Source organism: Rhea pennata, chromosome 1, assembly GCF_028389875.1.
Source record: "Rhea pennata isolate bPtePen1 chromosome 1, bPtePen1.pri, whole genome shotgun sequence".
In the NCBI taxonomy this organism is placed as follows: domain Eukaryota; kingdom Metazoa; phylum Chordata; class Aves; order Rheiformes; family Rheidae; genus Rhea; species Rhea pennata.
The window spans coordinates 86,196,248-86,224,118 of NC_084663.1; the positions used below are offsets into that span (position 1 = coordinate 86,196,248).

A 27,871-nucleotide genomic window follows, 5' to 3' on the forward strand; every position below is an offset into this window, starting at 1 on the left:
TTTTTTTTTTGTTTGCTTTTCTTTTTTAAGAGCTTCATATATATATTTATATATATAAATTATTAGAATGTGTGTTTGGGCTTGGGAGTGCGTGGGAAACTGTTTGAGTGTTTTTCCGTAGTTGGGTTGTTGGTTGTTTTTTCTTTTTTTTTCATGTTTAAGTAAATATATATATGGGGACCAATCGAGATATACAACTGTGAAATCAGACACGCACAGAGGGATAAGGGACTCACAAATTGCTACATAAAACTGCCACGTCTAATAGGATGTGCATGAGTTAAAGTACATCAATTAGAATGGGTTGGGGGAGAGGGGCAACCACCTTTGCAAAGAGTACGAGGATGCAGGGTCTCTTGGCCATGTCAGCTCTCCCAACGGGGCTCAAAGGGGTAGATCGCAGTCTTTAAAATGGTCTCACGGTGCTTTGCACGTCATGGCCCTGTCCATTCCCTTCAAGGCATAGGGAAGCACAGCCACCATCTCGTGAACAGTATCATGGTGCTTCGCACCTCAAAGGCTAGGCCAAGTCCCTCAGTGACTGACTGAGTAGGTAGGAGCGGCCATTTCTGAAGAGGTCCCATAATGCTTGCTTTGTATCTAACAGGATTTTGGAGACTGGGAAGCACTCTGGCTAATTCGAAAAAGTTCCATGTTGCTTTTTTTTTGCGTCACTAAGCTGTATCTTACATCTAAAGTAGGGGAGGTGAAGAGGCATTTTGAAAAGAAGCTCCATATGATTTCAAGTTACTTCTTGGACACATCTCCTCCTCACAGAAGCAGAAAGGGCAGCAACATCATGACGTAAAATACTGTGATGCTCTGCACTGTTTTTATTTAATGCAACTCTTCCTCCAAAAGAAAGGATGGAGCAGCTGCAATCTTGAATTTCCATCAGTCTTTGTCAGTTCTCTGCAATGCTGATTTTGTTTCTTTCAGAGCCCTGCTGAAATTATGTACCAATCATTCCATGTCCTTTAGTGTTACTTCAATCCCTCCCCACGTTCTCTCCTCTCCATTCTGCTCCCACGATGCCATCCTGTACTCTTCATCCATTCTGCTCTTGCACTGTACTGCACTGTAGGATCAGGATGTGTTACTCCGCAGCCTCCCCTCCCCCAAAATTTGGTTGCTCAATTGCTCCTCTTAAGAGAAAGACATGATGATGTTGCATTGAGGGTAGGAGTCCATTTAAAGGGGTTTGTCACTTTCTTTCTTCAGGTGACTAGAAGAAAGAAGAAGAAGAAGGTGATTGTGATAGAAAAAAGAGGAGAAATAATTTAGTTCTGTGCACTGCATTTGGCTAGTCTAGTCACTCATGACAGCGCTGGCTTTGAAAGCAAACAAAATCTTAAGGTAGTAGCGGCTATCCAAAAGGTACAGTGCACCTCTGCCTGTACCAACATGCTTCCCTGTGCACTTGCAAGAACCCTGTCTAAGACAGAGCATCCAACCCTTGTGAACATGTGGTTTTGCAAGGGTATTAGCATATATTGGCATGCATGGAACAGGCAAGTTTATCCCCCCAAGGAAAGGAGCTGAGACCCTACACAAGAGATTAGCCTACAGGCCACTGAACAGCCACTTGCCAAGAATGACCTTCATCATGGCCAACCCATAGCTGTGCCCCAGTGGCAAGTAATCCATGCTCTCAGATGTGGGGTCAAGGCTGGAGTCAACCACTTAAGGAGAAACGCTTCCCTGCTCCCACTTCTGCCATCCTCAGGCCATGGCTGGGTCCAGATTTGTACTGTGAGGTAAAAGCATTCTGCTCGCCCAGTGCCATGGAGAGAGCAGGTCCCATGCACCTGTAGTAATCCTCCTGTGTAGGGAGCGGTACTCCATGCAGAGGGTGGTGGGCATGAAGCCACTGCTGCTGTTCCAGAGCCAAGCGCTGCAGCTCAGCTGACTGTGCATGCATGGCCTGGAGCTGATGTGCTGCTGACATAGGTGCAGAGAGAGACCCAGGCAGGTCCCTGTAGGGTGCAGCTGCAGCCAAAGACAAACAAGAGAAAAAAAAAGTTAATATAACAGCCCCATCCTCATCCACATCCACATAGTTCAGTCAAGACTTTATTGCACTTTTCCAGTCCTGCTAATGAGCAGGACTTGCTGATGCCCTGATACTCTAGGCCTGCCTATGCCATGACAGATGGTCTTCTGAGCTCCCCACTCTGCCCACCGAAGCTCTGTTGATGCTCTTTAGAGAAGACTAGCAGTCCCCATAAGCCTCCTTACCAAAAAGCTGGTGGCGCAGCACTTCATTCTCATGTAAGGGGTGAGGGAGCAGTGGGTTGGGGATGGTTCCTGCTGGGTATGGTATCCGGGTGAGATGTGATCCCGAGGCAAGTGGGTCAATAAGAGGGTGAACAGAGGCTGAGGCTAGAAAGAAAAAAATAGAAGATAATTGTCCCATGCTATGTAAGAGGCAAAGACACAGGTGCAACAAAACAGACAGACATGGAAAAGGCCAGTGCCTATTGGGGGTGGAATGACTGCAAGTCTAGACAATGCAGTACCATTTCCTTCTCAGTGTATTCCTTTGGCCAGCACTCAATTTCATGTGAACTAGATTGGCATATCTCTGTCCCTGCCACACCACCTGGGTGTGCAGACATTTTTATACTCCCTGGGGAGCACTGCTTCTTAGAGTTGATCCCACAAGAACCTGCTCTACAATCATGTCTGTACCCAGTATTGTGCCCATACACCACAGGAGCTGTCATTCATATCTGTACTCATATTGAGTGCTTCCATTTCCAGGTCCCATCCAGGGCAGATGCTCAGTGCCAGGCACTCAAGTTTGCAAGTATTATCTAAGGCTGAAATGCAAGATATCATTTTATATGACAACTGCTCTTTCTAGGTAATCAAATCACTTAGTGTTTTGGACTCACTCTCAAGATGCTCCTGGGGGTACAGAACTATGCTGCATAGGTGAATCAATGTTCATCAATACCCAATACCACTCTGAGTGGTTGCAATTGCAAGAATGGGTGTTTGTCTGTAATTATCACCAGTTCCCACTGACCTTTCACAACGCCCAAATAGGCATAGCACTTTTTTTTCCTATTATATTGTAGTTTGGGCTTTGTTTCCCTGCAATATTTGTCACTAAACTTCTTTTTCCCTTGCTTTCCTGTATTATGTGGAAATGGAAGAGACCAAGATTCAGTTCTGAAGGGCAGCAGCCTTACAGTTTCTTTCATAAATGCAAGCCAACTTAAAGCCAATCTATGTCCCATCATTTCCCACCATCTACAGCAAAAGCCATGGGAGCAAATCGGAGAGCCAACATTTCATTAGGCTTAAGGATATCTTTGAAACGGTTGTTAGCGGGGCCCCAATCCTCTCTGCAGACCAGTCTGGGAGTATAGTCTGCAGCACTACCACCTTTGTTAGCCAGTGGCACCTCAACATTCATAGTGTTCTCATAGATCCCAAACCAAAAGGCATGGTGCAAATAGCTCTGTTCTGTGCTAAGCAGCAAACTCACAATTATGCTGATACTTGCAATAGATGTCAGTGTCTTTGGTAGGATTGGAGCCTAGTAGACTGAATGACCATGGTATTGACCTTTTTTGGCTGAAGAGATGGATTGGGGCCCTCAAAGTCTAATCTCAGTAGTTCTTGGGCTTCCCTGGAGCCAGAAGGAGGGAGCAAAAGGAGGGTGCAGTAGCACGCAGAGCACTGCTCTATGCAGGGCACCACACCTGTGCTGCACTTCTATGCAGTCCTTACCTGCATGTATAGCATCCTGCTGGTGGAGATGGAGGTGGGAGTGGATGTGGGAATGCTGATGATGATGCGGTGTCACATTGAGCATCTGAAGTCGGGCCAGAGGGTCATTGCTGAGAGCAGCCACCCGCTCTGCATGCTGGCGCTCGGCTGCCAAGCGCTCAGCATAGGACATGTCGGGACGAAGAGTTGGGCCAGCTGCCAGCGCCAGCCTCTCCCGCTCCAAGTGGCCCAGCCCTGGGTGGAAGGGAAAAGCAGGATGAAGGCCAGGGGCTGTCTGCAGACTCAGCCCACCATGGCGTGGGAAAGGATCCATGGCAGCCGCTGGCACGGCATGAAGCTGCTCCAACTCAGCTGGCTTGACTTCAAATCCAGGCTTGAGACGTTCACGCAGGTCTCGGTCCCTCAGGTCTCGTTCACGGGCTTCTCGCTCCCTCAACTCTCGCTCCCGCGTAGCTGGATCACTACTGTAGATGGCTGGCACATTGTACCCCAACAAGCCTGGGTCAACAGCACCCAGTGGCACGTAAAAAGGGTGGTTGCGGTTGCTGGGGGACATAACGTGTGGCCGTGCATATTCACTTAGTGTGCGCAGAGCCGGGGTATCAGGACCCAGGTATGGGGGAACAGTTGCTACAGCACTGCCCTGCTCAAAGGAGGGGCGGTGGGGAACAGGCCCAAGAGAGGAGCATTCAACTGGCCGGCCCTCCTGGGCCATCTTCTGTAAGAGAGCAGAGAAACAAGCATCTCACTGTCACAGTCCCAAGAGGGAGTAAGGGGGTTCCCAAACATCAGCCCTTGCTTCACTCCAATGGAGCAAGCCGAGTCACACCTACCACACTTCTCTCCAGCTCTCTCTCCTTCTCTCTTTCCCTCTCCTTCTCCCTCTCCCGCTCCCTTTCTCGTTCCTTCTCCTCACGGGCCTTCTGCTCAGCCTCTCTCCGGACTTTTTCCACCAAATCTGCCCTTTTCTTGGCCAGCTTGGAGCCGTCAAGGGGTACAAAGTATAAGTCTGTGCGGGAGCAGGAGTTGAAGCCACGGTCCAGGTGTTTGTTGAATCTGAGGGGAAGGAATGAAGTGTGTCAGCACAAGAGGGGGGTGAGGAAACAACGGAAGCTGAGCCCTGCACTGTGAAAGGAGGAGGGCATACAAGGCTCACTAGTAAGGTAACACAGTGCAGCAATAGCTCACATTTGTGACAATGTCCCCTTCCTTGCCCCACGCATCCCTGCTCAACCAGGCCCCTGAGGAGACATCCCTTTGCTACTCCCCGAGGCGGACTGATTCACAATGCAGAGGCTGGCCAGGTTGCAAAGAGGTAGAGAGAATACTCCAAAAGTGGGGCCAAAGAGCAGAGTTGTGGCACTGCCCTCCAAGCCCCCCAGCTCAGGGGCCTCCCAGGGCTGGCCAAGCACACAGGTAGTGCTCTGTCAGGTACTGGAGCCAGGCAATGGCTAACCAGCTCTCAGCTCCTCTAGGCTGATACCTGGGGCTGCACCAGTTTGGCTGTGTCTGCTCTCCAAAGAGGTCCATTTCCATTTAGGAAACCCCAAGAGGCCATTCTTTCCCTTTCACACACTACCCTTTCTGTATTTTCCCTTGAAGTTTGTGTGCCTCCCTCCCTTCAGCACATCTCCAGCTCCCCCGTCTGCCTCGCACCTGGCTGACTGGCTGGCGTGGCTGGGCACATCCACCACCTTCGGGGGTGGTGAGGGGCTGCGAGCCGGCGGCATGGGGCTCTCAGGGGGCTCATACTCCTCCGACGGCTCCTGCTTGATCTGTGCCGCGCTCAGTGGGAGTGGGGGCAGCGGTGGCACGGGGGTGCCCATGCTGCCCGGTAGCGAAGGGGTGGCTGGGGCAGGGGAGGAGGCTTTGTAGCCACCCGTCACAGGGGAAGATGTCATGCGATAACCGGGAGGGGTAGCCACACGGAAGGAGGAGGTGGAGGACACAGGAGGAGAGCCTGGCTTGTAGGGGGCTGGGGGCTGGAAGGTAGGGACAGGGGATGATGCTCGCTTCCCATATGGGGCTATGGCTGAAGGGGGCACTGGGGGTGACACAGTCTTGTAAGGGGCCGAGGAAGGGGAGGCCATGTTGGCGATGACAGTGGAGAGCGTGGTGGAAACTGAGGTGACAGGGGGACCGGCACCGTGGGCAGGGGAGGGTGGGGGCGGCGGAGGAAAGCTGTATGTGGCAGGGCTCTGCCCCTGAGGGTGAGCACACAGGCCAGGATAGCTTCCCTGGGAAGAGACAGAGGAGGCAGAAGATGAGGAGGATGAGGAAGAGGAAGAAGAGGAAGAAGCGGAGGAGGAAGAGGAAGAGGAGGAGGCAGGGGGGGCCGCAGCAGCCGCAGAGGGAGCCTGGCTGTAAGTGGCCTGGCTGTGGGGAGGGTAGAGTCGCAGCCCATAAGTGGCATGGGAAGGGTGATGGTTGTTTGACTCCAGGGTGTGCGAGTAACCTCCAGTGGCCTGGGGAGGAGCTGCTGTGGCTGGGGAGATCCCCCCTCCACTCCCATGGCCATGGTGGTGCTGCTGGGGCGACTGCTGGTGGTGGGAGCTCTGACCAGGGAAGGAGGCAGCAGGGTGGGAGCTGGTGTTGCCCAGTGGACGGCTGTAGGGGGGTGGCCCCTGGCTCCAGACAGGCTGGGAAGGCAGGGAGGGCTGGGTGTATTTGGGGGGCTGACTGGACACAGAGAGGCCACTGGGTGGGGGGAAGGAGTGGCCATAGGAGGCACTGTAACTGGGTAGGGGCTGTGCAGGGGATGCCTGGGGGTACTGAGTAGAGGAGCTGGATGGTGGCAGTGGTGGAGGAGCATAGGGATAACGTGACGGGGTCACAGTTTGTGCCTTGTCTTGCCCTATTCCATGGGGTGATGGGAGGTGCCCACCCAGGGTCTGCCCTACCATCCCTGGAGAACTGGAGGTGGCCACTGCATTGTTGAGCGGGCGCAGAGCTGGTGGGGGAGGCAGATTAGCAGAGACATGGGGAAAGGAAGGAGCAGAAGCTGGGGAGGCAGCCGGAGGGTTGGCTGGGGGGGTCTTTTGAGAAGGAAGCCCCCCAGCCACTGATGCCAGTGAGATAGGGGTGGTTGGCGGTGGATTGTGCTTGGCACTGAGGGTCTGTTCGCGACCTCCTGATGCTAGGAGCCCCCCAACACCACTGGAAATTTTGGTCCCAACCTGGACTACATTGGCCGTAGGATAAAGAGGAGCATGGGTAGAGGAGGAGGAGGAGGAGGAGGAGGAAGGAGTAGAAGAGGTGGCAACAGCAGAAGTGGAGGAGGCAGGTGTCTGTGGGGCTTGAGCCTGGAAAATCCGCGAAGCCTGGCCCTCGAGCTGAGAGTGGAAACTCCCTGCAGTGGGGCCCTGCGGATGGACTTCAGCTGGGAGGCCAAAGCTTGGCTCAGGCGGACGGGCCAGGCTGTCAGGAGGAGGAGCTACCGGTGGACTCTGAGGGAAGAGTGGAGGGTGGTGGTAGGAATGAGACGGTCCCTGGGACAGCACAGAGGAGGAGTCGGAGTCATTCTCCACACTTCCAGGGCTGTAGACACTTGGTGAGGTGCTCCTGTTATCCTGGTCAATGTCCCGTGGGTCACTGCTCATCTCATCATTGAAACTGTGGCCATCAAGGCTGTCAACATCTGATGGGGATGGAGGACAAGGTAATTCCTGAAGTAGAGAAGAGCAAAGAGATGTTATGCAGCCTCCCAGACCATGCACAACACTTTCCAAGTTCCCAGAGATCTTGTTTTTTGACCTTTCTCCCTTAGCCCCAGGATAAAGGAAAGTACACACAGGGAAGGAGTTATCATTTGGCAAGATAGCCAGTCCTACTAGCACTTCCCCTCTGAACAGCTCCAGTGCTCTCAGGTACTTCGGGAACATCATGTGCCTAAGAGAGGAGGTGATAATGGGCGTCTTGTGTACAGAGGTGCATGGAACTGTTACAGATCAGGCAGGGAACGAATCTATGAAAGGTGTCAGCACCATCAACAATAAAGGGCCTTTGGGTGCGTATAATTCATTACTACCACCAGGTGGCAGATAGAATGCACAAGCATTAAGGGGAGAATGTGTTCTCGGCAGTCAGCAAATCCAGAATTGCTCTTCCCTATTTATCCGGGGCTTGCCTCATCACATTCCTTCCTCATTGAGGACACTCGCTCCTCTTTAGCCCCTGCCCTGAATGTTAGCTCTCTGTGCTCGTTACTGGGGGGTTAGCTCCCCATTGCTTCTTTGTGTTTCCCATTCCCTGCTCTCCCTCACCATGTCTCACTTCAAGCAATAAAACAGTCACTGATTAAGCAGCTAATACAGACAATTAACAGGGTTTACAAGAGAGGCTAAAATGAAAAAGATCATTGTTAAGTTGAATAAAGCATCCACATGGAGAAATTACATTGGTATAACTGCAATGGCTTAATTATATGGACATCATAACGCAAGTAAATATCCTTGTGTCCACAGGCCTTTAAAGCTGATTGCCTGAACAGACTAACAAGGAACTGAAAAGTACAAGAACCGAGTTTTCTTTCAGCTGGCTGATCTTCGATCCAGTCCAGTGTTATGTGCATTTCAGAAAAGCCCTGCTAGAACTATGGTGAGTGTGTCTAAATTGATTTTGCACTCACTTTAGGATTGGTATTATCATTATCTGGATCCCAGCATGATTTAAGGATCTCTTGTTTTATACTGTTCTGCAATAGCAAAAGAGACAGACTCTAAACTGCCACAAAGCTATGTGTGGAGTGAGGGGAGAGGGTGGATCAGCACATCTCACAGCTGCTGTTCATCAGCACAGCCAGATTCACTGCTGGGGATACCTAGGTTCCTGCTATTGAACTGAGGGAAGGCAGGGCCTGCACCAGGCCCAAGCGTAGACAAGCCAAAGGAATAGAGAGTTTTTGTCTTCTGAATCATCATTCCAAGTAGCTTTATTGTATGCCAGGCAGATGTTCCACTTGCAGAAGAGTCTACCATGTGAAATCTGAGATGCCAGAACATGTGATTGTTGTGGTGGCCACACATAGGCTAGGGCTCCAGAGTGGCAAGAATTTCAAGCTAGCTGGACATGAGTAGCACATTTAGGGGAAAAGAACATTTCTTTGCCCTGGCCCCAGGATATCCAAGTGGACACAGCTGGGAGAACTCACCTCAGTTTTGGTTTTTTTGGGTGCATTGCTGTCTTCCCCTTCACTCTCCGAGATCTCCTCTGTTCGGCCCTGCTTGCTGCCTTTGGTGGTACAAGATTCCTCCACCCGGCCTTTCTGTAAGGGAGAGAAGAGGACAGAGAGCTGGAAGGGTCAAAGGAAAACCTCCTCTCCTACCTGGCCCGCCCAGATTCTAGTGGGTGAGATACAACAACTATAATGCAATGTGTTGAAAAGCTTAACAGACTGTGGGCAGGGAGGAGTGGTCAGGACAATACTGAGACAGAATTCAGCAAAAATTAACATTAAAAAGGGCTAATGAATCTGAGGACTGCTTCTGGGAAGATGTCTGGAGGTGTAAGATGCTGAGGATGAGAAGAAGGAATACATGCCACTCGTTCCAGATAGCTGAGCCCAGAATGGGTTCCACAATATAGACCAGATGGGATCCACAACTGGACCTCTAAATGGATCCTATCTGGTCAGGGTAGTCCTCTGTCACCTCACAGTCATGTACTAACTTATACTACCTTTGTTGCTTGTCGGGATTTTTCAGCTTTGCCATCACTGCTGGAGGTGCTGACACCACCTGGGGAAGCTCGACCCCGTGATCTCAGCTCTTCTCGGGGCCCTGGAGTCTCCTTCTTCCGTCCACTCCTCATTGACATCTAATAGAGAGATCACTGGATTAGTACTGCTGCGCAGCTTCCTCCAACCCTCCCTAGCTTCTCAAAGCCCCTGAACCTCTGGCCCGAGCACCCTGATATACCAAACTCAAGTTCACAATGAGCTTTCCTGTGAACTCAGCCCCAACCCACAGCTCTTGTTTGATTCTGAGTTCCCCTCTCCTCCTCCCATCTCACGTACTGAGTCTTTGTTCTGTCGCGTCTTCATTCTTTTGGGTGTGGGACCCCCATTCTCCTTGGCCCGGTTTGATGAAAACATAAATTTTTATCACTCTACCCCCCCCTTGGGCTGTTCCCTGTGAGATGGAGACAGGCAAGATCAGCCCTTCTGGAAGTGGGGGCTTACACCAGCAATGCAACAAGATCCTGGTGAATCCTGAAAGGCAGACAGAGACAAGAGGTGAGAAAGTGAATGGCATGTGGGAAATCCTTTTATGGCTTGCTATATAAATACGACAAAATCATTATTGTTTTTTAATTATTATTTACAGATCCAAGAATCTTTATCGAAAAAGCAATAAACTTTCCCATTATTAGGAGAAAAGATTTGGCCACTGTGATCTCTGATTTCTTTTTTCTAGGAGTGAAACCCGCATGATGAGAGGCAGTTAGTACCCAACAATAATTTTTTGAGAAAGCAAGGAAGAATAGTTGATTTTCCTCTGATACCATTTTAACATTTCCATTTCCTTATTTATTTGATCTTCAGAGAGAGAAAGAGAGAGGAAAAAATAATAGAAAATTGCTTTAAAATGTTCTTAGTGACAATTTTTCTGACTTTATGTGTTCCTCCTTGCACTTATCGTCAGTGCAGTGGTTTCATGATCTTTAACTGGCCATGTGCTGTCATTAGCTGACTCTGCGTAATGAGCCTCTGGAAGCTTTTTGCTGCAAGAAGTATTATACAGCCCTGACCTATCCAGTGCATAATACACACATGCATGCATGCACCAGCTCGTCATACAGAAACACTGACAAATCTTGCTCAGACTGTTCAGTTTCAAAAATACATAAATATGAACAAGAAAATGCATTTAGTTTTTCTTTTGCATGTCACAAACAGAATCAGGCCTGTTTAGCTTAGGGTGTCTGCCCAGATCTCCTTCCTCCCCATTCTCTGGGCTGTTTCTCAGTATACCAGATGATGTCTATCCCAGAAATGCGAAGTTCATCCTTGCAGTTTGCAACAGCAGGAAGATTTCTGAGCTTCCTCTGAATAGATTAACAGACCTGTGCTATGTCCTGAAAGCACCACTAAAATTTAACACTCTGTTTTGCCACATGGTTTCTACTTGAGGGTATGAAAACACCATGATTGTGTTAGCCTGGGAACTTAACTGAGCTGATTCAGGAATGCTGTTCCTGGAGCTGGCTTGCTTGAGTGTGGCTCTGGATCCTTTGCATCATACTGCACTGCACCGTACAAGTGTAACCAAAGAGAGATGTTCCTTCCCCAGCCTGTTATGAGAGCTCCTCTACTTGCTCTCTGCAACGGACAATCCCCAAGATATGTCTTGTGAATGAGGCATTAGGAGAAAAAATCCACCTCTCCTGAGCTTTACTCTGTGCTCTGAAAGCATAGGGAAGTTTGGAGATTAAGACTGAGAGTTAGGCTTCATAAAGGCCATCCCATATCAGGAGACGTTAGCTTCTAGCAAGGCAATGCAAGAGAAGCCTGGATTCACCTTCACCTCTCTTGGAAAGGATAAGAACCCAGGCATCAGAGCAAAGGCAATGGGAAGGGAGGAATCCTGTCTCTCATATGCAGCCCTGCTGCTGAATTATGTGGTCTTGAAGTCACTGCTTTCCTCTACCTCCATTTCTCTATCTGTAAAATGGGGATAATGATGCTGGCCTGTCTCTAGCAGGGTTCCACATCTTCCCTGACTAATGCTTAGAGAAACTCATACAGAAGGTGCTTGCAAAGAGCAGGAGATTGTTTGCTTTAATTTCATTAATATTTTATTTGGCCGTCATCACGAAAGCCACAAGGGACTCATCCAGCATTAATTCCCACATACAACAATTCATTAACTTAGACCTCTTCTTTAATAGAAAAATCAGCTTACACTGGTTTAGACCTGATCTTGCAGAACTACAGCACCCTCCTAATCCCTACAAACTGCTATCTTTTGCAACCTTGCATTTCTGGCATAATTTGGTCTTTGGTTGCTAATTCAGCCAGTTTGATGGTATTTTCTACTCTAGATAAGCATCTAGAATTAACATTCTTACATAAAACAAACATTATAAAGAAAGACAATCCTAATTTAACACATCTCAACACACACACCATGTTGGCAGTCTTCAAGGATTAGCCCAGCTTTGCCTGAATATACAGAATTAGCAACAGTATATTACCAATACGTTACCGCTCTTATTCTACATTCAACGAGAATGCCACCTACAACTCACACACCAAAGAACTGAGCATCATAACACAGTGCACAGGTCTCACTTCAACTTTCCTGTAATTTAGTAATGGCAATTATGGTCTTCTTTCCAGAGAAATAAGTCAGGGAGATAATGTACTGATAACCACATACTGAAACTTCCCTTTTAAACAGAAACACCAACTAAGTATTTATGTCAATTGCAGAATACTCAGCACCAAACAAAGCCAGGAACAAATAGGTACATTTCAGTAGACAACAATTAACCACTGGGGCAGAAGCTTCTACTACTTACAGGATCACTTACAGGGTTAAGTCTTTTCTAAAGCATATAACAGAATTGAACCATGTGTTATTAGGGTCAGTATAACAATTGTTGCACCAGAGATTAGATGAGACATTCACAACACTGCCTTCTGGTTTTAACATCTATGAAATAAAAGCTTACAGCATAAGCCATAAACAAAGCAACAAATCTTGAGTTACATCAAACCTTCCCATCACTGAAAATCCTTGTGAATGTATCTGAAGAATTCTTACTGATCCATGGTTTTGGAAAGGAAATGAGACATTTGGCAACGCTACTGTCAAAGGGACAATCTTTTCTTGGTCTTGTGAAAATCTTTACAGGTTGGATTGAGTTATGAGTCATTGTGAATGACCATTTTCTGTTTGTGTTTCATATAACCCAGCTTGGTTTGGCTTGCTGCTAAAACCCCTCCATATTCCAGTGAGAGTGCTGGTACAGCCTCCTGCTAGCAGCTCCCACTCAGCAAGGACCCCCCTGCAGAATCCAGAATGGATCCTGCTCTTTCCCCTGCCGTGCTTTAAATGATCCTTTTTGCTCCAGGGAAACCGTCCTGCACAGGAAACCAGGAGACCACAGGCAGTAGCTCCTCTTCTATGAAAGACTGCAGATGTTGTGTCTCCTTTGCAGGCTATACTGTGGAGGAACTCTTCACATGTAACAAAACTGCACAGAAGTCCATCTCTACTGGAATGGATTCAAGTCGGACCTGCTGAAGTATATGCCTTCAGCCTGTCTTAGGAAGTCTGACAGAAGTTTGTCCCTGGCTCAGGACATCATTTGCACATTAGACTGGGAGCCTGAGAAAAGAAACTTTCATAGATAGCAAAAGAAGCAGAGGAAACAGAATCAGGGCAGATTTGTCTAGGATAGTGTTTGGGGATTTGGCAAGGATCTTGTAAATGACAAGCAGAGAGTCATATGCTTGCAAGTGTCTGCAGCTGCTCACACAGGCCCAACGAGCACACGCTCCCAACATTAGGAGGAAATTTCAAATGGGACAGGGAAATCTGGGAGATGTCCCCAGAATCCACTGAGGGCTGAAGATTTTTGTCATTTCAGCCAGTGCTCAAAAGGAATAGAGAGTCCAGGACAGGCAGCCCGAGTCCCAGAACACCGCTGTGCTCAAGAAAGTTAAATGCTAGCTAAGTTCCTATCAGCTCTTGCTGGAGCCAGCGACAGCAGAAGGGAGTGAAGAAGGCTCCCGGGGTTCATGGCACTTAAGAAGTAGAACTACCATCACTGTTACTTTAGCAGTTTTTCTTTAGCTTGAAGACACATAAGGCCCAATCCAGGTCTCACTGAGCTTAACTGCTAGGTGATCAGTTGTTAATTGTTACTGCAGTCTCTTCCCTCCCTTCTACATTATTCTTCTATTGGGGAGATAAAAAAAAATCTGCTTGGTCTTATTATCTGCTATGCTTGATCCTCTGGTGATGGTCATGCCCTAGAAATCTCAGACGGATTCAAACCTGGTCCAAGCAGGAAGGAAGGTGCAGTGGAGGGGCAATGAGACTGTGTCAGGAAACATGAGCCCACCCACAGCTATCACTGATGATCTGGGGAGAAAGCAGTAGCACCAACACAGCCTTCTCTCCCCACTGAGTCTCTACCTAGGCATTGCCTATTAGGCTATATACCTAGTCAGAGGCACTGCATGCAAAGATCGCAAGGTGCATGAGTGGATCATTTAGACTCAAACAAGGAAAAAATGCAAGACTCTGTCATACGTCAGGACCTCAAATGCTACAAGAAGGGGCAATTTGACAGTGCCTGTATTTTTAAATGAAATGGGCCAGGCCCTGTTCTCAGGCCCTAAACCTGACTGGCATTACACAGCTTGCACCCATACAGCAAAATTCTCCTACCCTCCAAAATGGTATGGCCACATCTAAACTGGCTGTTGGGAATGGTCTCACACTAACTCTTAAACCTTGCTGAAGTGTCACCTGGAAGAGTGATAGTTGGTACAGGACAAAGATTATACAAAGGAATACCACGCTAAGGTAAAACAGCCAACTGTGCACCAGTACTAGTACCCAGTTTAGTTTGTTACTACAGATATAACCAATATTATCTTCCACTAGATGCCAGTCTGAAAAAGATAAGTTTTCAGTGAGGATCCAGTGAGGTTCCTCCTTTAGCCTGAGTATGGATCATCTGGAGTTCAAATTCTCTCTCTTTTTTTTTTTTTTTTGTTTTTGTTTTTGTTTTTGTTTTTGTTTTTCAATTGAGAATTGTTAAAAGTACAGAGTGAATACTTCTTAGTCATTTTTTTTAATGCAGGAGATAGAGTCAAAAAAAAAAAAGTGAAATTGAAGGCATTTAGACTGCAAAGGCAGGGACATTTAGGTCGCTGATACACCGGAGAGCTGTGCTGCCATTCAGAGAGACCTGGACAGGCTGGAGAGTTGGGCAGAGAGGAACCTCATAAGGTTCAACAAGGGCAAGTGCAGAGTCCTGCACCTAGGGAAAAATAACCCTAGGCACCAGTACAAGCTGGGGGCTGATCTTCTGGAGAGCAGCTCTGCAGAGAAGGACCTAGGAGTGCCGGTGGATGACAAGTTGACCATGAGCCAGCAATGTGCCCTTGTGGCCAAGAAGGCCAATGGTATCCTGGGGTGCATTAGGAAGTGTTGCCAGCAGGTCAGGGGAGGTGATCCTGCCCCTCTACTCAGCCCTGGTGAGGCCTCGAGTGCTGCATCCAGTTCTGGGCTCCCCAGTACAAGAGAGACATGGAGGTACTGGAGAGAGTCCAGCATAGCACTACGAGGATGATCAGAGGGCTGGAACATCTGCCCTGTGAGGAATAGCTGCGAGAGCTGGGCCTGTTTAGCCTGGGGAAGAGAAGACTGAGGGGGGATCTTATCAATGTGTGTACTTGAAGGGAGGGTGTCAAGTGGATGGGGCTGAACTCTTTTCAGTTGTCCCATGTGACAGGGCAAGAGGCAATGGGCAAAAACTGAACCACAGGACATTCCACCTGAATGTGAGGAAGAACTTTTTCACTGTGAGAGTGACGGAGCACTGAACCAGGTTGTCCAGAGAGGCTGTGGAGTCTCCTTCTCTGGAGATATTCAAAGCCTGCCTTGGTGCAACCCTGTCTAATGTGCTCTAGGCAACCCTACTTGAGCAGGGAGGTTGGGCTACATGATCTCCAGAGGTCCCTTCCAACCTTACTGATTCTATGACTCAAAAGTTAGAAAAATGTAATAATTAAACTGAGTCTCTTTCTCTGTACTTCATTAGCTCTGTGTTCACATCCCATTTTCTTTCTTCCTCTTACTGCACAGGGACAGAGCAGCACTGAACGAAGGCACTGGGGTGGTAAAATGAACACAGCTGCCCTCTAACACATTGCAGATGCTGTAAAGTGTCCCGAAATACTATGGGATGATAACCCATGGATCACTCATCATGACAGGTAATGATCACCCAGGAGTGAGTGCTCATTGGAACAGTATGGTCAGGGCACATGCACTTGTGGCTGGGAAGTCAATGGTTTGTCCAGCTCATATTGCCCCAGTGAGTGATAGCCCCACAATAAATTAATTCTTGCCTCCATTTCCTTCACATATAAAAAAGGGGGAAAATTCTCAGAGATTTATCAGGGTTAACAACTTTGTGGTATCTTGAAAACATAAAGTTTTATCCAAAATATTACAATAAAACAACCTGATGTATGGCATTTCCTAATTGCTAAGTACCTGACTTCATGCTTGAACCCTGATGTTTTACTATAGGGCATGGGGGAGAAAGGGAGCGAAGGAAGGGGAGAAGCAATGTATTCAGTGTTATATAGCAGTAAATGAAGGGGTCAGAGTTCAGGTTGCATGTCAGAGTCTGACTGTCAGTCCTTTGATATGTGCACTGAGCGTGACATTATTGTAAAAGAGAAAATGATTGTGAGTAAACGGATTAGGATGCTGAAATGGTTGAATACCAAGATGGCAATGGGCAAATGCTTGCAGACAGTATTATCTTGGTGTGAATATTCCTATACTTAAACATTTTTCACTTAGTAGAGTTATTTTTTTAAAAAAGAAAACATTTTGAAGCTATATGGAATGAAAGGGTAGTTTTTGATATGGGTATTTTTGTGTCTCACAAAATAATTACAATATTGGGTAGATGCAGGGGCTGTGAACTCAGGCTGAAGAGTGGATTAATCAGGAAAGACTGCAGACCTAGTGCAAAAAAAAAAAAAAAAAAAAAAAAAAAAAAAGAAGAAAAAACATATTCCAGTTAAAGCAGTAGCCTACCCAATAGATGAAACTGTTCCTAAATTCCTCCCTGCAAAATTAATGTGAAGCTACAGGAGCTAGAGGAGACTGAAAGGCTCTTGACCCCTGGCTGAAAGCAAGGAACATCAGCTAAAGCTTCTTCCACCAGAATCTTCAGAAGTTTTGCAGCCATCAGCTGTGTCTTTGCTTGATTCTCTCTAGTCTCACAGCCCATTGCCAGTGTTATGGCATGCTTTGGCAGCTGCTTGGACCTCCTGTGCAGCTCAGCTTCAATATTAAAACAGTGATAGTTTTCTCTTTTTGTCTTTTTTTTAATAAACAAATCAACTTTTATTACCTATTAAAATTTCACTGAATTCCTCTAGCTAAACTAGATTCACCAAATATTGCATAAAATGATTCACTATGAAATACTTTTAAATAAACCTAATGAATAAATGTAAATGAACATTTTCAGAAACTTCATCCTGTACTGAAGAGCCAATTACACACATTTGAATATGCAAGACAAATTAGCCCCTCTTGATCTGGATCTGTCTATATGTCTAAAATAATACTTGCCATATAAAGTGCAGACTAAACCTTAACCAACATTTTTAACCTTCATCATATACGGAAGTTTCATAACAACAATATTTGTTAATGAATTTACTCGTCACACTACCTAGATACTCCTTCTCCACAATAAAATAACTAATAACAATTAAAATGTACGTTTCAAGAAATAATGTCAAATAAGAGCACTAAAAGATGAGCTTTAAGGGTGCTGACAGGTTTAGGAGATAAAATAAGTTTACTTTTATGAAGTCTGTATTAATGTGTTGCACATTTTGTAATTCTGTATAACCACAAGGAGTAAACATGTAACTTTGAATATGAAAGCTGTATTCAAAGCAAAAAGGTATCTGAGAATAAAAAAAAAAATATTTGCTGATGAGCAGAGAGAAATAGATGAAACATTTAGAACTAAAGTGAAGTAATAAATAATAAAAATATTCATGCATTTAACAATAGCTTAAGCTACAGCAGAGAAGATACTAATTCTTGCACATGCAATTGAAAATAAAGTTTGATTCACTAAATGAAGGTTAGATGTACTAAAGAAGGTCAGGTTAATCATAAAACAATTCCTGAGGGCACATTAAAATGATTATAAGTATGTAACAAATTTACTTAAAAATTTCAAAAAATCATTCAGTCTTCCCAAAGAAACACAGAGATTAGCAGAGCCCAGTGGAAGATCACAAGATGCAACAAACTGGGATCACCCCTCTGAGCATGGGATGGAGGCCTACATATGTGTGAATCAGAGGAAGGATACATCACACACTCTGCATTCATTATTTTAAGAAGTGTGACATCTTCAACACTTGCAACGCCTGAGCAAGCCTTACCTGTGGAGCTGTTAGAACATTAAGAGTTATAACTCCACTTTTTATACATAGACTTTTCCTTTATTAAGGAAAGTATATTACTCAAAGGCAAGCATATTACTCATTAGCATCATGGACAAGTTGCCCAGAGACCCAAAGAAAGATTTAGGCTGTAAGGCACCTCTGCAAGTCTCTGCTCCCAACCCCTGCTCACAGTAAGGCTCACTCCAGAGCTAGATGAGGTTGCTCAGGAAAGCCACACCATCCATCCATCCTTCACTTCTGTAACAGGCAAACAAACTCCTACCTATTAAAACTTGTATCACTCTGTAGGTAGCAGGGGAGGTCCAAGATGGAATATGGATCTCTGCTCATACCCTTCTATTCTGGACAAACTATTCAGAGTATAGAGGAGAACCAGAGAAAAGCTAAGGAGCTAGACAGATCAAGCTCTGCAAATGGATTTTGAATGAATGACACATTGAAAATATCAGGCTACGACCAGGTAAAACTGTTGGATCTTCAGAAGGATCAATGTCCTACCTCCCAGTGACATTCAGTTAATAGACACTGTCAGTGCAGCAGATGATCAGGATATCATAAGGGAGAACTTAGAGATCATTAAGAAATTACAGAAATGAAAACAGGATAGATACAGGAAAAGGACAAAGGGAAGTCAGTGTGGCTGATGAGAGTAAACTAATAAGAATAATGAGGATGAGAACTAATGGGAGAGGGCTGTAGAGGGACTTTCTAAGAGGAGTGACTGGGCAATTAAATGTCACAAGAAATTAAGTGTAGATAAATATAAAGCAATGTGTATGGTAAAACAACTCCATTTTACATATAAAATGATGGACTTTGGGCTGACTGTTGCCACTCAAGAGCGATACTCTTGGGATAGGAGAGGGAGAGCCTGAAAATATCACCTCAATATTCAGCAGCCATCAAGAAAGCAAATCACATGGTAGAAATTCCTAGGAAAGGAATGCGAAACAAAACAGAGAATGTCATTATGCCCTTGCATAAAGCCATGGTTTGTCCACATCTTGAAATGTGTGCGCAGTTCTGCTCCTGCCATCAGAACTAGAAAGGACAATATAAATAAGCATGACTGAGTAGGTTAGACATCTTTGTCTAGAAAAGAGGTTACAAAGTGAGGATGTGAGTAAGGTCTCTAAAACTGAAAAAGAAAAGTAGAGGTTAGGTAGGAAATATTTTTCACTGTCTTTTAAAGTACAAGATCTAAGGACTATCAGATAAAGCTACAGAGACAAGTTCAAAACAAACCAAAAGAAATGGTTCTTTAAATGGGTGGCTGACTGTGGAATTTCTCACTAAGGATTGCAAGAAGTTTGCATGGACTCCAGAGGATACTGGAGAGTTTCATGCAAGAGAGAATACCTGAAGTTTACTAAATAACTAGAAACCACATCCAGCTACAGCAGTCCCTGAGCTGGAAATGTTTGGAAGCTATGAGAGTACCTGAGGAAAATAACTTACACTCTTGCCTTAGCTTTCTGCTCTTTCCTAGGTATTTGGTAGTGGCCACTGCTGCAAATAGGGCCTTGGACTGAATGGATCTGGTAGGGATATTACGTTTTTAATAAACTCAATATTAGACATTGCTGAGAACAAGCAACAAGAACATCTGCCATAAAAACTGCTCACTAGGTGGGAATGACCAAGGAGAAGAAAGGCTGAGGAAGAGAGGCATTAATCAATCACCAGAGGTCTAAGGACCACCATTGTTCTTTCCAAGGCAACTATAATCCTAAAATGCATCAGACAAGGTATTGCAGAGCATGAAAAATACAGTATTAATGTCACTAGACACTGTATTTTCAGACTTCCTGTGGCAAACCATGTAATGCCTCTGTTATTCCACATCAGATTGGAATAATGAATGATGAGTAAAGATGAATCAGATTGGAAAAAGTGCAGAAAGGAGTTTCCAAGATACTAAGGGATATGAAGAGCCTCCTGCTATAAACAAAGGTACCTACAAAGTTTTGGGGTTTTTTTAACTCCACAAAATAAAAGCTGATAGCTGATATGATTACTGTCTGTAAAACACCAAAAACTAAACAGAAGAATTAGAAGAGGTATTTAAGCTAAAAGAGAAAGCTGGTATAAGAATGAATGGGTATAAAAAGGCCACCAACAATTTTAAGATAGAAATGAGAAGATTCCTAGACACTCAGGTATGTTCTTTCCCTGGAGCATAGCAGGGGGGGGGTCATTATTATTAAGACAGAATTCAGTAAGTTTGCAAAAGAGCTGAGATGGCGTGGTGCCTGCAGGACTTTGCAGCCAATGACCCAAATAAGCCCTTCTGATTCTCTGTTTCTAGGAATTCATGGCTGACATCAAAGCCAATGTGAGAGCCATTTTTCCAAAGGACAAAAAACCATAACAGGAGAAAGACAAATGGACAGATTCAGAAGGAAAGGGGTGAACCTTAGGGGAAGGACATAGGGGGAAAAATATATATACAGCACTTGAGACACTCACTGATGAGCTTTGAGTCCTTGCTTAGAATATCCACAGTTTTTCCTTGGTCTACAAAACTGTTCAAGTGGGATGATCTTGCCCTCACTTGTAAGACTAAGGGAAGGGGAACCTGGCAGTGTATCACCAAAAGATTTAGGTGGGAAGAGATCTCTGGAGGTCTCTACTCAAGCTCCATTCATAGTAGAGATAACTCTAAAGCTAGATCTGGCGAGTTCTGAACATCTCAGAGAATGGCCTCTCTGGCCACTTGTGCCAGTGTTGAATCAACCTGTGGAGAAGGAGAGGTTTTTTCTTACATACTTCACCACTTCACCAAGTTCATGTTCTATGATTTTATGAAAACAGAAAATATGATGAATATGGCTGAATTAGGAATAGAATTCTATCACTCATCATGATTGAATGAAGGATTAAAAGTCACAAACATCTGAAATTCTGCCTGATCCCAAGAGAAACTACAGTAACCATTTCATGCCAAAGTGCTTCCATCTACAGACATTGAATCTGTACAGAACCACAGCTTCAGGCCTCCCACATCTTAAAAGGACACCTGATTTCATAGATGAATAAGAAATCAAGCCCAGATTGGATTGCCAGGGGAAAAGGTATGACAGCAAATGAAACCATCACCCAAGATTTTTTAATGGATGAGTGAGATAGTCTTGAGTAATCTCTATAAAGCAACATTTGACAACCTGTTGGCTGAAGCGTTGTATACAGCTATGACACAAATATGACCTGTCTTGTCAAAAAAAGCCTCACATAAGGATCCATTGTCAAAAAAACAAGTATCATGAAACTCAGCTAACAAATAATGGCGGTCCATCACAGAATTCATTTGCAGCTGGTGAAGGCATTGGCTAAGTGAAGTTTGCAGAAATATGGGCAAATTTGCAGAGGACACTAAGGTGTGTGCCAGAAAAAAATAACAGATTGGAATCTCTGGCAAATATCTTTTGGTGTTACTGCTGCAATGAGGCCATGCAAAAAGACAAGCATTTTAATTACTCCAAAATAGAACATTTTTTATTAAGAACAAAAAAATGTAGAATCCACTCAAGGATGAAGGGTTATATCCAGATAAACAAAGGCTCTGAAAAGTCCTTGTAATTAATGACTGATGGCAAACTAAACATGAGCATGTACAGTTTCAGTGTAAGACTTTTAAAGAGGCTATTCCTGAATGGATGAAATCCACTGACATATGAAGAAGCGAATACCCTTCAAGCATAGGAATAAAGAGATTATTTTTACCTGCCTATACACATGATTGGTGGGACTGTTATGGAATTAGCATGTACAGTTTTAAATGCATGCTTCAGAAAGGAAGTTGACAAGTGGAAAACTTTCAAAAAAGAACAACAAGGAATATGCAAGGCCTGGTAACCTCCATCCCCTCTGCTAACAATAAGAAACTTAAGAAGCTCAATATATTTATGTATCAGGGTAAAGATTAAAAGGTGACTTGATCATGGCCTATGAGTACTACAGAAGGAGAAGATTTCTAATAGCTGAGAGCTCTTTAATATGCAAGACAAAGACCTAAGATCCAATGGATAAAAGCTAAAGCTATTTTACAAATAGAAATAGGCTAACAGTGGGTTGTTTTTTTCCCTTAAAAGAAATGCTCTGAAGTTTTCTGCAAAGCTCTCTTGGTGAAATTCCCTGCCTTGTTCTGTGCAGGAGAGAGGACCAGTCAGTTGACCAGAAGAGTTTTTTAAATGCTGAGGTTAGCCAAGAGATGAACAGAGCCTAATCCTGCATGAAACTGGAACTTGAAAGCAACAGTCCAGCAGCATATAGGAAAGTTTGATGGACAGCCATGATTTAACTAGATAAACCATTGTTCGTAGAGACAGGACCATCTTTATATGTCTGACAAACTCTAAATAATTCTGAGGAAAATTAATTAATTTATTGCATTGCCTGAAAGAAAAGCATTAGTATTTCCCATATACTATGCTATAGATGCACCTTATGTCTAATAAAATATACTATATATACTCTATATATTATTATATATCTATTATGACATATACACACACACACACATATACTAGTATATCCAACCTCCTGCCCAAAGAGATATAGTTGCTCTCAGATGCAACCTTTGGTTAAGTGATACATAACACAGAGAGATGTCACGGAAGAAATGATCAGAGTATCACCAAATGGCTTGTAAGGCAGGGAAGTACATGACTAACATTTTCTAGCTAGACCAGTCTACGATGAAAAATATCACCAGGGCAAGAGACATGGAGGAAGATTGAAAGCAACCAGCCACCCTTCCTCAGCAAAGCTCAGCCAGAACAACATTCGCTAAGATTATCCAGAGAAGATATCACAGTTATCTTCTATTCTATAGGTGAAAACACTGCCACAACAATCTATCAGACATTGATATTCTCGCAGGGAACAATAACAAATCAGTGTTCGCCGCCACAATAAACACAGAAAACAGATAGTAAGACATTTCTGTAAGAGCATTATCAGAACTTGAAGCAAGACAGTGCTTCTGGAAAGACGGTTCTCTCACAAAGTTTACTTGTGTCAAACTTTTAACATATGCCAAATCCTTTCACCCAAGAGCTCTAAGCCCAATCAGCCATCCAGACTAACACAGAATTGAAGCTCGCATGAGGATGTTCTTTGAACTGGAAACAGCCCCACACACCTTGTTATTCTCTGTGCACTTTGCACTGAGGACATGTATTGTGGGCCCACAATTGCCCATCAGATGACCAGAAGGCTAGAAAGACTCTCCAGCATCCAGCTTAGTATGACACAAAAAGCAATCATATATGTAGCAGGGCAACCCGGCACCGCTTTTGTCTTGGGCACCACTGCAGACTCAGTAACTTGGGCAAGGCATTGATATGGAACATCTCATGCTTAGGTTAAAATAACCACTGTTATTGGACTCAAGCAGTATCATGCCGATCACATAAATTAACTCTGCAGAGAATACATATCCTAAACGTGGCTCACTTGGTTAAGGACCTGACTCTTTCAGAGCCACTTACACTTTTAAACATAAGCTAAACTTACATTTGAGTCTGTTTTGGACTACTGACCTTTAAGAATTTTACAAAGCATTTCTATTCTGTACTTCACTACTAATACTCTTAAAGAAGTAATGATAGAAGAGATGAAGTGATAAATAGAGGAAATACACTTAGTACTTCCAGAGCATCTCATACCAGAGGAAGAAAGGAGGCAAAATCCACAGGAGGAAAGGAAGTACTTTATTTGTCCGAATGAAAAAGAGGAAAGAAAAAAAAAAAAAAAAAAAAAAAACAGAATGGGGCAGATACAGCCCACAGAAAAGAAGGAAACAAATTAACAAATTCTCAGGAAAAACATCTGAAAAGGGGAGACACTCAAAGAGGAAAAAAAAACACATAAAATTCAAGTAGATATTTGAAAAGGGACAGAGCTGGATAGATACTCAGACCAATGCCATAGAGTGCATTTGCAAAGGTATTACATCCTAGACCTGGTAAAGGAAATAATCCTCTCCTACGTAATTCTAGATCCTACAGCGATCTGTGCTACCTTGGAATGCTGCATCCACCTCCATCCCCCAAAAAATGCTGAGGAACATGAGGGAGATCAAGGAGGAATTAGGAAAGCATACAAGGCAGGACAGATGCTAAGTTTGGGGAAGAGCAAAACCTCCCTGATTCACTTCACCTGTGAATAAAGACTCCTCCATCTGAGGAAGAATAAAGATCAGATTGCTTTTAGTATACTACTACTGTTGTACTGTAGAGTCATAGTTCTTTGCATGTACAGTATTGTTTTGGAATACAAGCCTGCCTACAAGAAGCTCACCTGTGATTCTCTGTGCAGACAAACCTAAACGTGAGAAGGCAAGAACCTTTCCAAGGTACCCAAGGGGTACAAAATCTAGGAGAGGATGGAAATTCATACAAAGAGATGTAAAGGGAGGCCATCGCAGCAGGTTAAACCTGTTAATCTTCTTCATTAGGATTCACTGCACATTTAATTTTCAGATGTCTGGATGGGTTTTATTGTTTCCAAGCAGAATCCTGGCACTGCATGTTCACTCCTTCATGGTCATACTTGAAAAGTTCCATCATGAATCACTAGAATAGGATCCTCCTGGTTTGAAAGATCAGATTATCCAAAAAGCTGGGAAACACACACATACGATTGGTTGTGCAGTCACCAATAATGAAAGTAAAAATAGTAACTTGACCAAGGAACAGGGAAAGAAGAAAAATCATTCCCACAAACAATCTGACCATTCACACTGACAAGTACCCCATTCCTGGGTAATAATCTTGGACTGTTCTCCCTATACTACAATGCCACTCCCTCAAGGACATAGGTGCAGCATAGCAGTGATGCACAACATACTTGGGTGTAGAAGGAAGGATGGTCTAGCTTTCAACTCAAACAGCTGTGTGTTGTGAAACTGAGGCACCCAAGAAAGGATATGGCTAATTCACATCAACACATTGATTCTTGCAGGAAGTCATACGGAGCCAACTCTGAAGCTTTAGGCGTAAGTGAAGGACACATAATCATGTTCCACCATTCAGCTGATCACAAAATCAAAGATGCATCTAACTCCTTCTCCCCTCCTATCCTGCTATACACACTTAACACGATGGCCTACTACTTTCCCCCCACTTTGTCAATACTAGAAAGAATAGAGATTGCCGCACACTCTTTCCAGAACAATAACCCAGGAGAGATAATGTGAATAGATTTGAATGGCTAGCTTGATAAGGACATGCTGTTCCAAAAGAACCAACCTACCTCAGAAGAAACTGCACAGACAAAAAGCAACAGAAATTCTTACAGTAACCATCCTGGCAACTAGAGTAGCTCACTGCTGCAGTCAAGGCAGCCACAGCACTGAGACGAATGCAAATAAAGACATTGCTTGTTCCAAAAGCAACTCCATCAACACAAGCATACAATAGCTACTGCAAGAAGCCAAACAGAAGTCAACGGCAAGTAAAGGCAATACACAAAGTAACACTATAGTGACCAAATGGCTGCCACTTCAACACTACAGTGGCCTGCAGCAGAATACAGCAGGCAATTCACTGGGCAACAACCACCAAAGCAGCCATGAACCAGCAACCTGCACAAGACAGTAGGGCAAACCAACCACCAGCTCAGTGGCACAGCCAGGAGAACAGCATGGGAAATATGAGTGCCATTTCCCTCAGCTACTTAAACAGCAAAGAAACCACCAAACTGGCACATCAGAGGAATCTCAGCCAGTTCAAAGGGAGCACAAAAGCCATCCTGATGACACCCAGTTCTAGGGGTTTGTCTGATCTGCAAGGAGCAACCTTGTATTTTCCCTTGTGGGCTGCGCAGGAGACAACAGTGGGTCCCCAGGCTGAGAATGGCATGAGTCGGGAATGAATCCTATATGCACAGGCCAAAGAGATGGAGACTGAGTAAAAACACTTCTCAGCACCCCAACGGAAACATTATTTCCAAATGTTATTTCTGCCTCCTTCCCAGCTGCACCTGGGAAAGAATGGACAATGAAAGGCTCTTCAGTAGCACGGAATGTCACTGCGATTTTTAGGGGCTGGAAGGAACTGAAGACTCTCCAGAAGGCAGTGTGCTGCCTGACTCGTTTCCAGCATTGTTTTATTTTATTTTCTGCGTGGCGCCAGGCTGCCGATTCAGAAGTCCTGCGTCCCCCTGGCTGCCCGTGCCAGCCGGCACCCCGAGGCCTGCCCGCTCCTCACCCCCATCCCGAGGCGCTCGCCCCCGGCCCCTGCCGGAGTTCCCGCCGCGGGGCAGGGGGCTGCGCGGCCCCCCGGGTGGTGACGTCATGCTGGGCACGCGGCGGGGGGCGTCCCCCCCCCCCCTCGCCCGGGACCCCCGCGGCTGGCGCGGTGCGGGCAGGCGTCGAGCCCCCGTGCCCGCCCACCCCGCTTCCCGGAGGGAATGTGCTCCAAGGAAAACAAATCCCGCGGGGAGGGGGAGGAAGGTGGGGAGCGGCGAGGGGGCAGCGCCCCCTTCCCCGCCCCCCCTCCCCCCCCCCCCCCCCCCCCCCGCCACGGCGATTTACGAGCGTTTTCAGCGCCGCTCGAGCTGATTCCAGCCGCGGCCGGGACTGGGGGCCGCAGGCAGCGGGGAGTGAGGCCCCTCCGCCGCTTCCCTTGTGTGCACACGCGCGAATGCCCCACGGACCCCACCGTGACCCGCAACGCCCACAGTGGGGCAGGCACCGCGGGGGGGGGGGAGGGGGCGCTCCCTAGCGCCGTAGGGGTTGACCGCCATCCCCTGCTCGCCCCCCTTCCCTCCCTTACAACTTTGCTTTTCTCTCCCCTCCATCACCCCCGCTTACCCCCTTGCTTTCCCGCCGCCTCACACCCCCTCCCCCCCCAATTCCCGAGGCCGACAGACAGACAGGAGGGAAAAACACCCGCGTAAGAATGCAGTGAGTGGGCGAAGATGACAAGCAGGGCGGGAAGGGCTGCGAGCGGGCGAGGGACTCACCGGCGGCTCCGGAGGGGAGGTCGAATGAAGGGAGGAATGGAGGAGGCGAGGAGCAGGGGGAAGGGATTTAAACGCTGCCCCCCCCCTTTTTTTTTTCTTTCCTCCCTCCTTTTCCGCGCTCCCTCGGTTTCTCTGGCGCCTCCAGAATAACAAATCGGTCGCAGGGGCAGCAATTCCGGGGGGATGGATGTGGCGGCGAGCGGGACCCCCCGCGGGTCTGGCGCCCCCTTCCCCCCGCCGCCCCGCGGCGCACCCCTCTCTCAGGCGCGGCCGGCGCTGCCTCGCCGCCCTCCCATCGCGCCGACCGCGGCCTCCCTTAGCCACCTCCCATTTCCGAAGAGCCCAGAACGAGCCCCCCTCCCCTGCCGCCCGCCCCCTCCGCAGCCTCCCCCGGCCCGCCCCGCCGCCGAAACGTGGCTCTGCCCCCGCGCCGGCCGAGGGGGAGCGGGCCGGCCAGGCCGGGCTGGGCCAGCAGTGCCGCGACAAGGGGAGCGGGAAGCCGGGCCCGGCCCCGGCGGGGGCTGCGGCGCTCAGCCCGGGGACGCACGGACGGAGAGGTGCTGGGGTGGAGGGTCGGGAGCCCCGGCTGAAATCCGCTCCTCAGAACAATACCCCGAGAATAAATGACCTCCCCCGGGCAGACCCCAGAGCTGGAAGCGGCGGCGGGAGCGGGGAGAGGAAATGAGGGCGCCAGGCGAGAAGGGAGTCAATATTCACAGCCCAGGCCTCGCCCCCTCTCGCGGACAGCAGCACCCTCCCGGGCCCTCCTCGCCTGCCCGCCTGGCCCGGCCCGGCCCCGCAGCTCCCCGGGCCTCGCCTCCCCGCAGTCCCGCCTCCCCGCGCCATCCCACTACAAAGGAACAGCAGCGCCTGGAGCGTCTCTAGCCCCACAGACCCCGGAGCCACCGAGTCCGGCAGCAGGAGCCAGGGAAGAGACGGCCTGGATCCGCCTGCCGCGGACGGGAG

The 27,871-nt window shown here is 46.6% G+C and overlaps 1 protein-coding gene across 2 annotated transcripts; it reads right to left on the reverse strand.

Annotated features, from left to right (window-relative positions):
• ATN1 (atrophin 1) lies at positions 1 to 27,176 on the reverse strand. 2 transcript variants are annotated; one of them, XM_062594145.1, is made up of 10 exons: positions 26,906 to 27,174; positions 9,755 to 9,949; positions 9,418 to 9,555; positions 8,891 to 9,004; positions 5,398 to 7,406; positions 4,575 to 4,797; positions 3,742 to 4,459; positions 2,239 to 2,382; positions 1,809 to 1,989; positions 1 to 1,225 (listed from the first exon to the last, which is right to left on the reverse strand). In XM_062594145.1, the coding sequence occupies exons 2-10, from the start codon at positions 9,830 to 9,832 to the stop codon at positions 1,192 to 1,194; spliced, it is 3,639 nt and encodes a 1,212-aa protein (XP_062450129.1). In that variant the 5' UTR covers positions 9,833 to 9,949; positions 26,906 to 27,174; the 3' UTR covers positions 1 to 1,191. The 2 variants fall into 2 exon arrangements, with proteins under 2 accessions (XP_062450129.1, XP_062450139.1); XM_062594155.1 differs by lacking the exon at positions 1,809 to 1,989 and having other exon boundaries at positions 26,906 to 27,176.
• Positions 27,177 to 27,871: the final 695 nt, after the last annotated feature.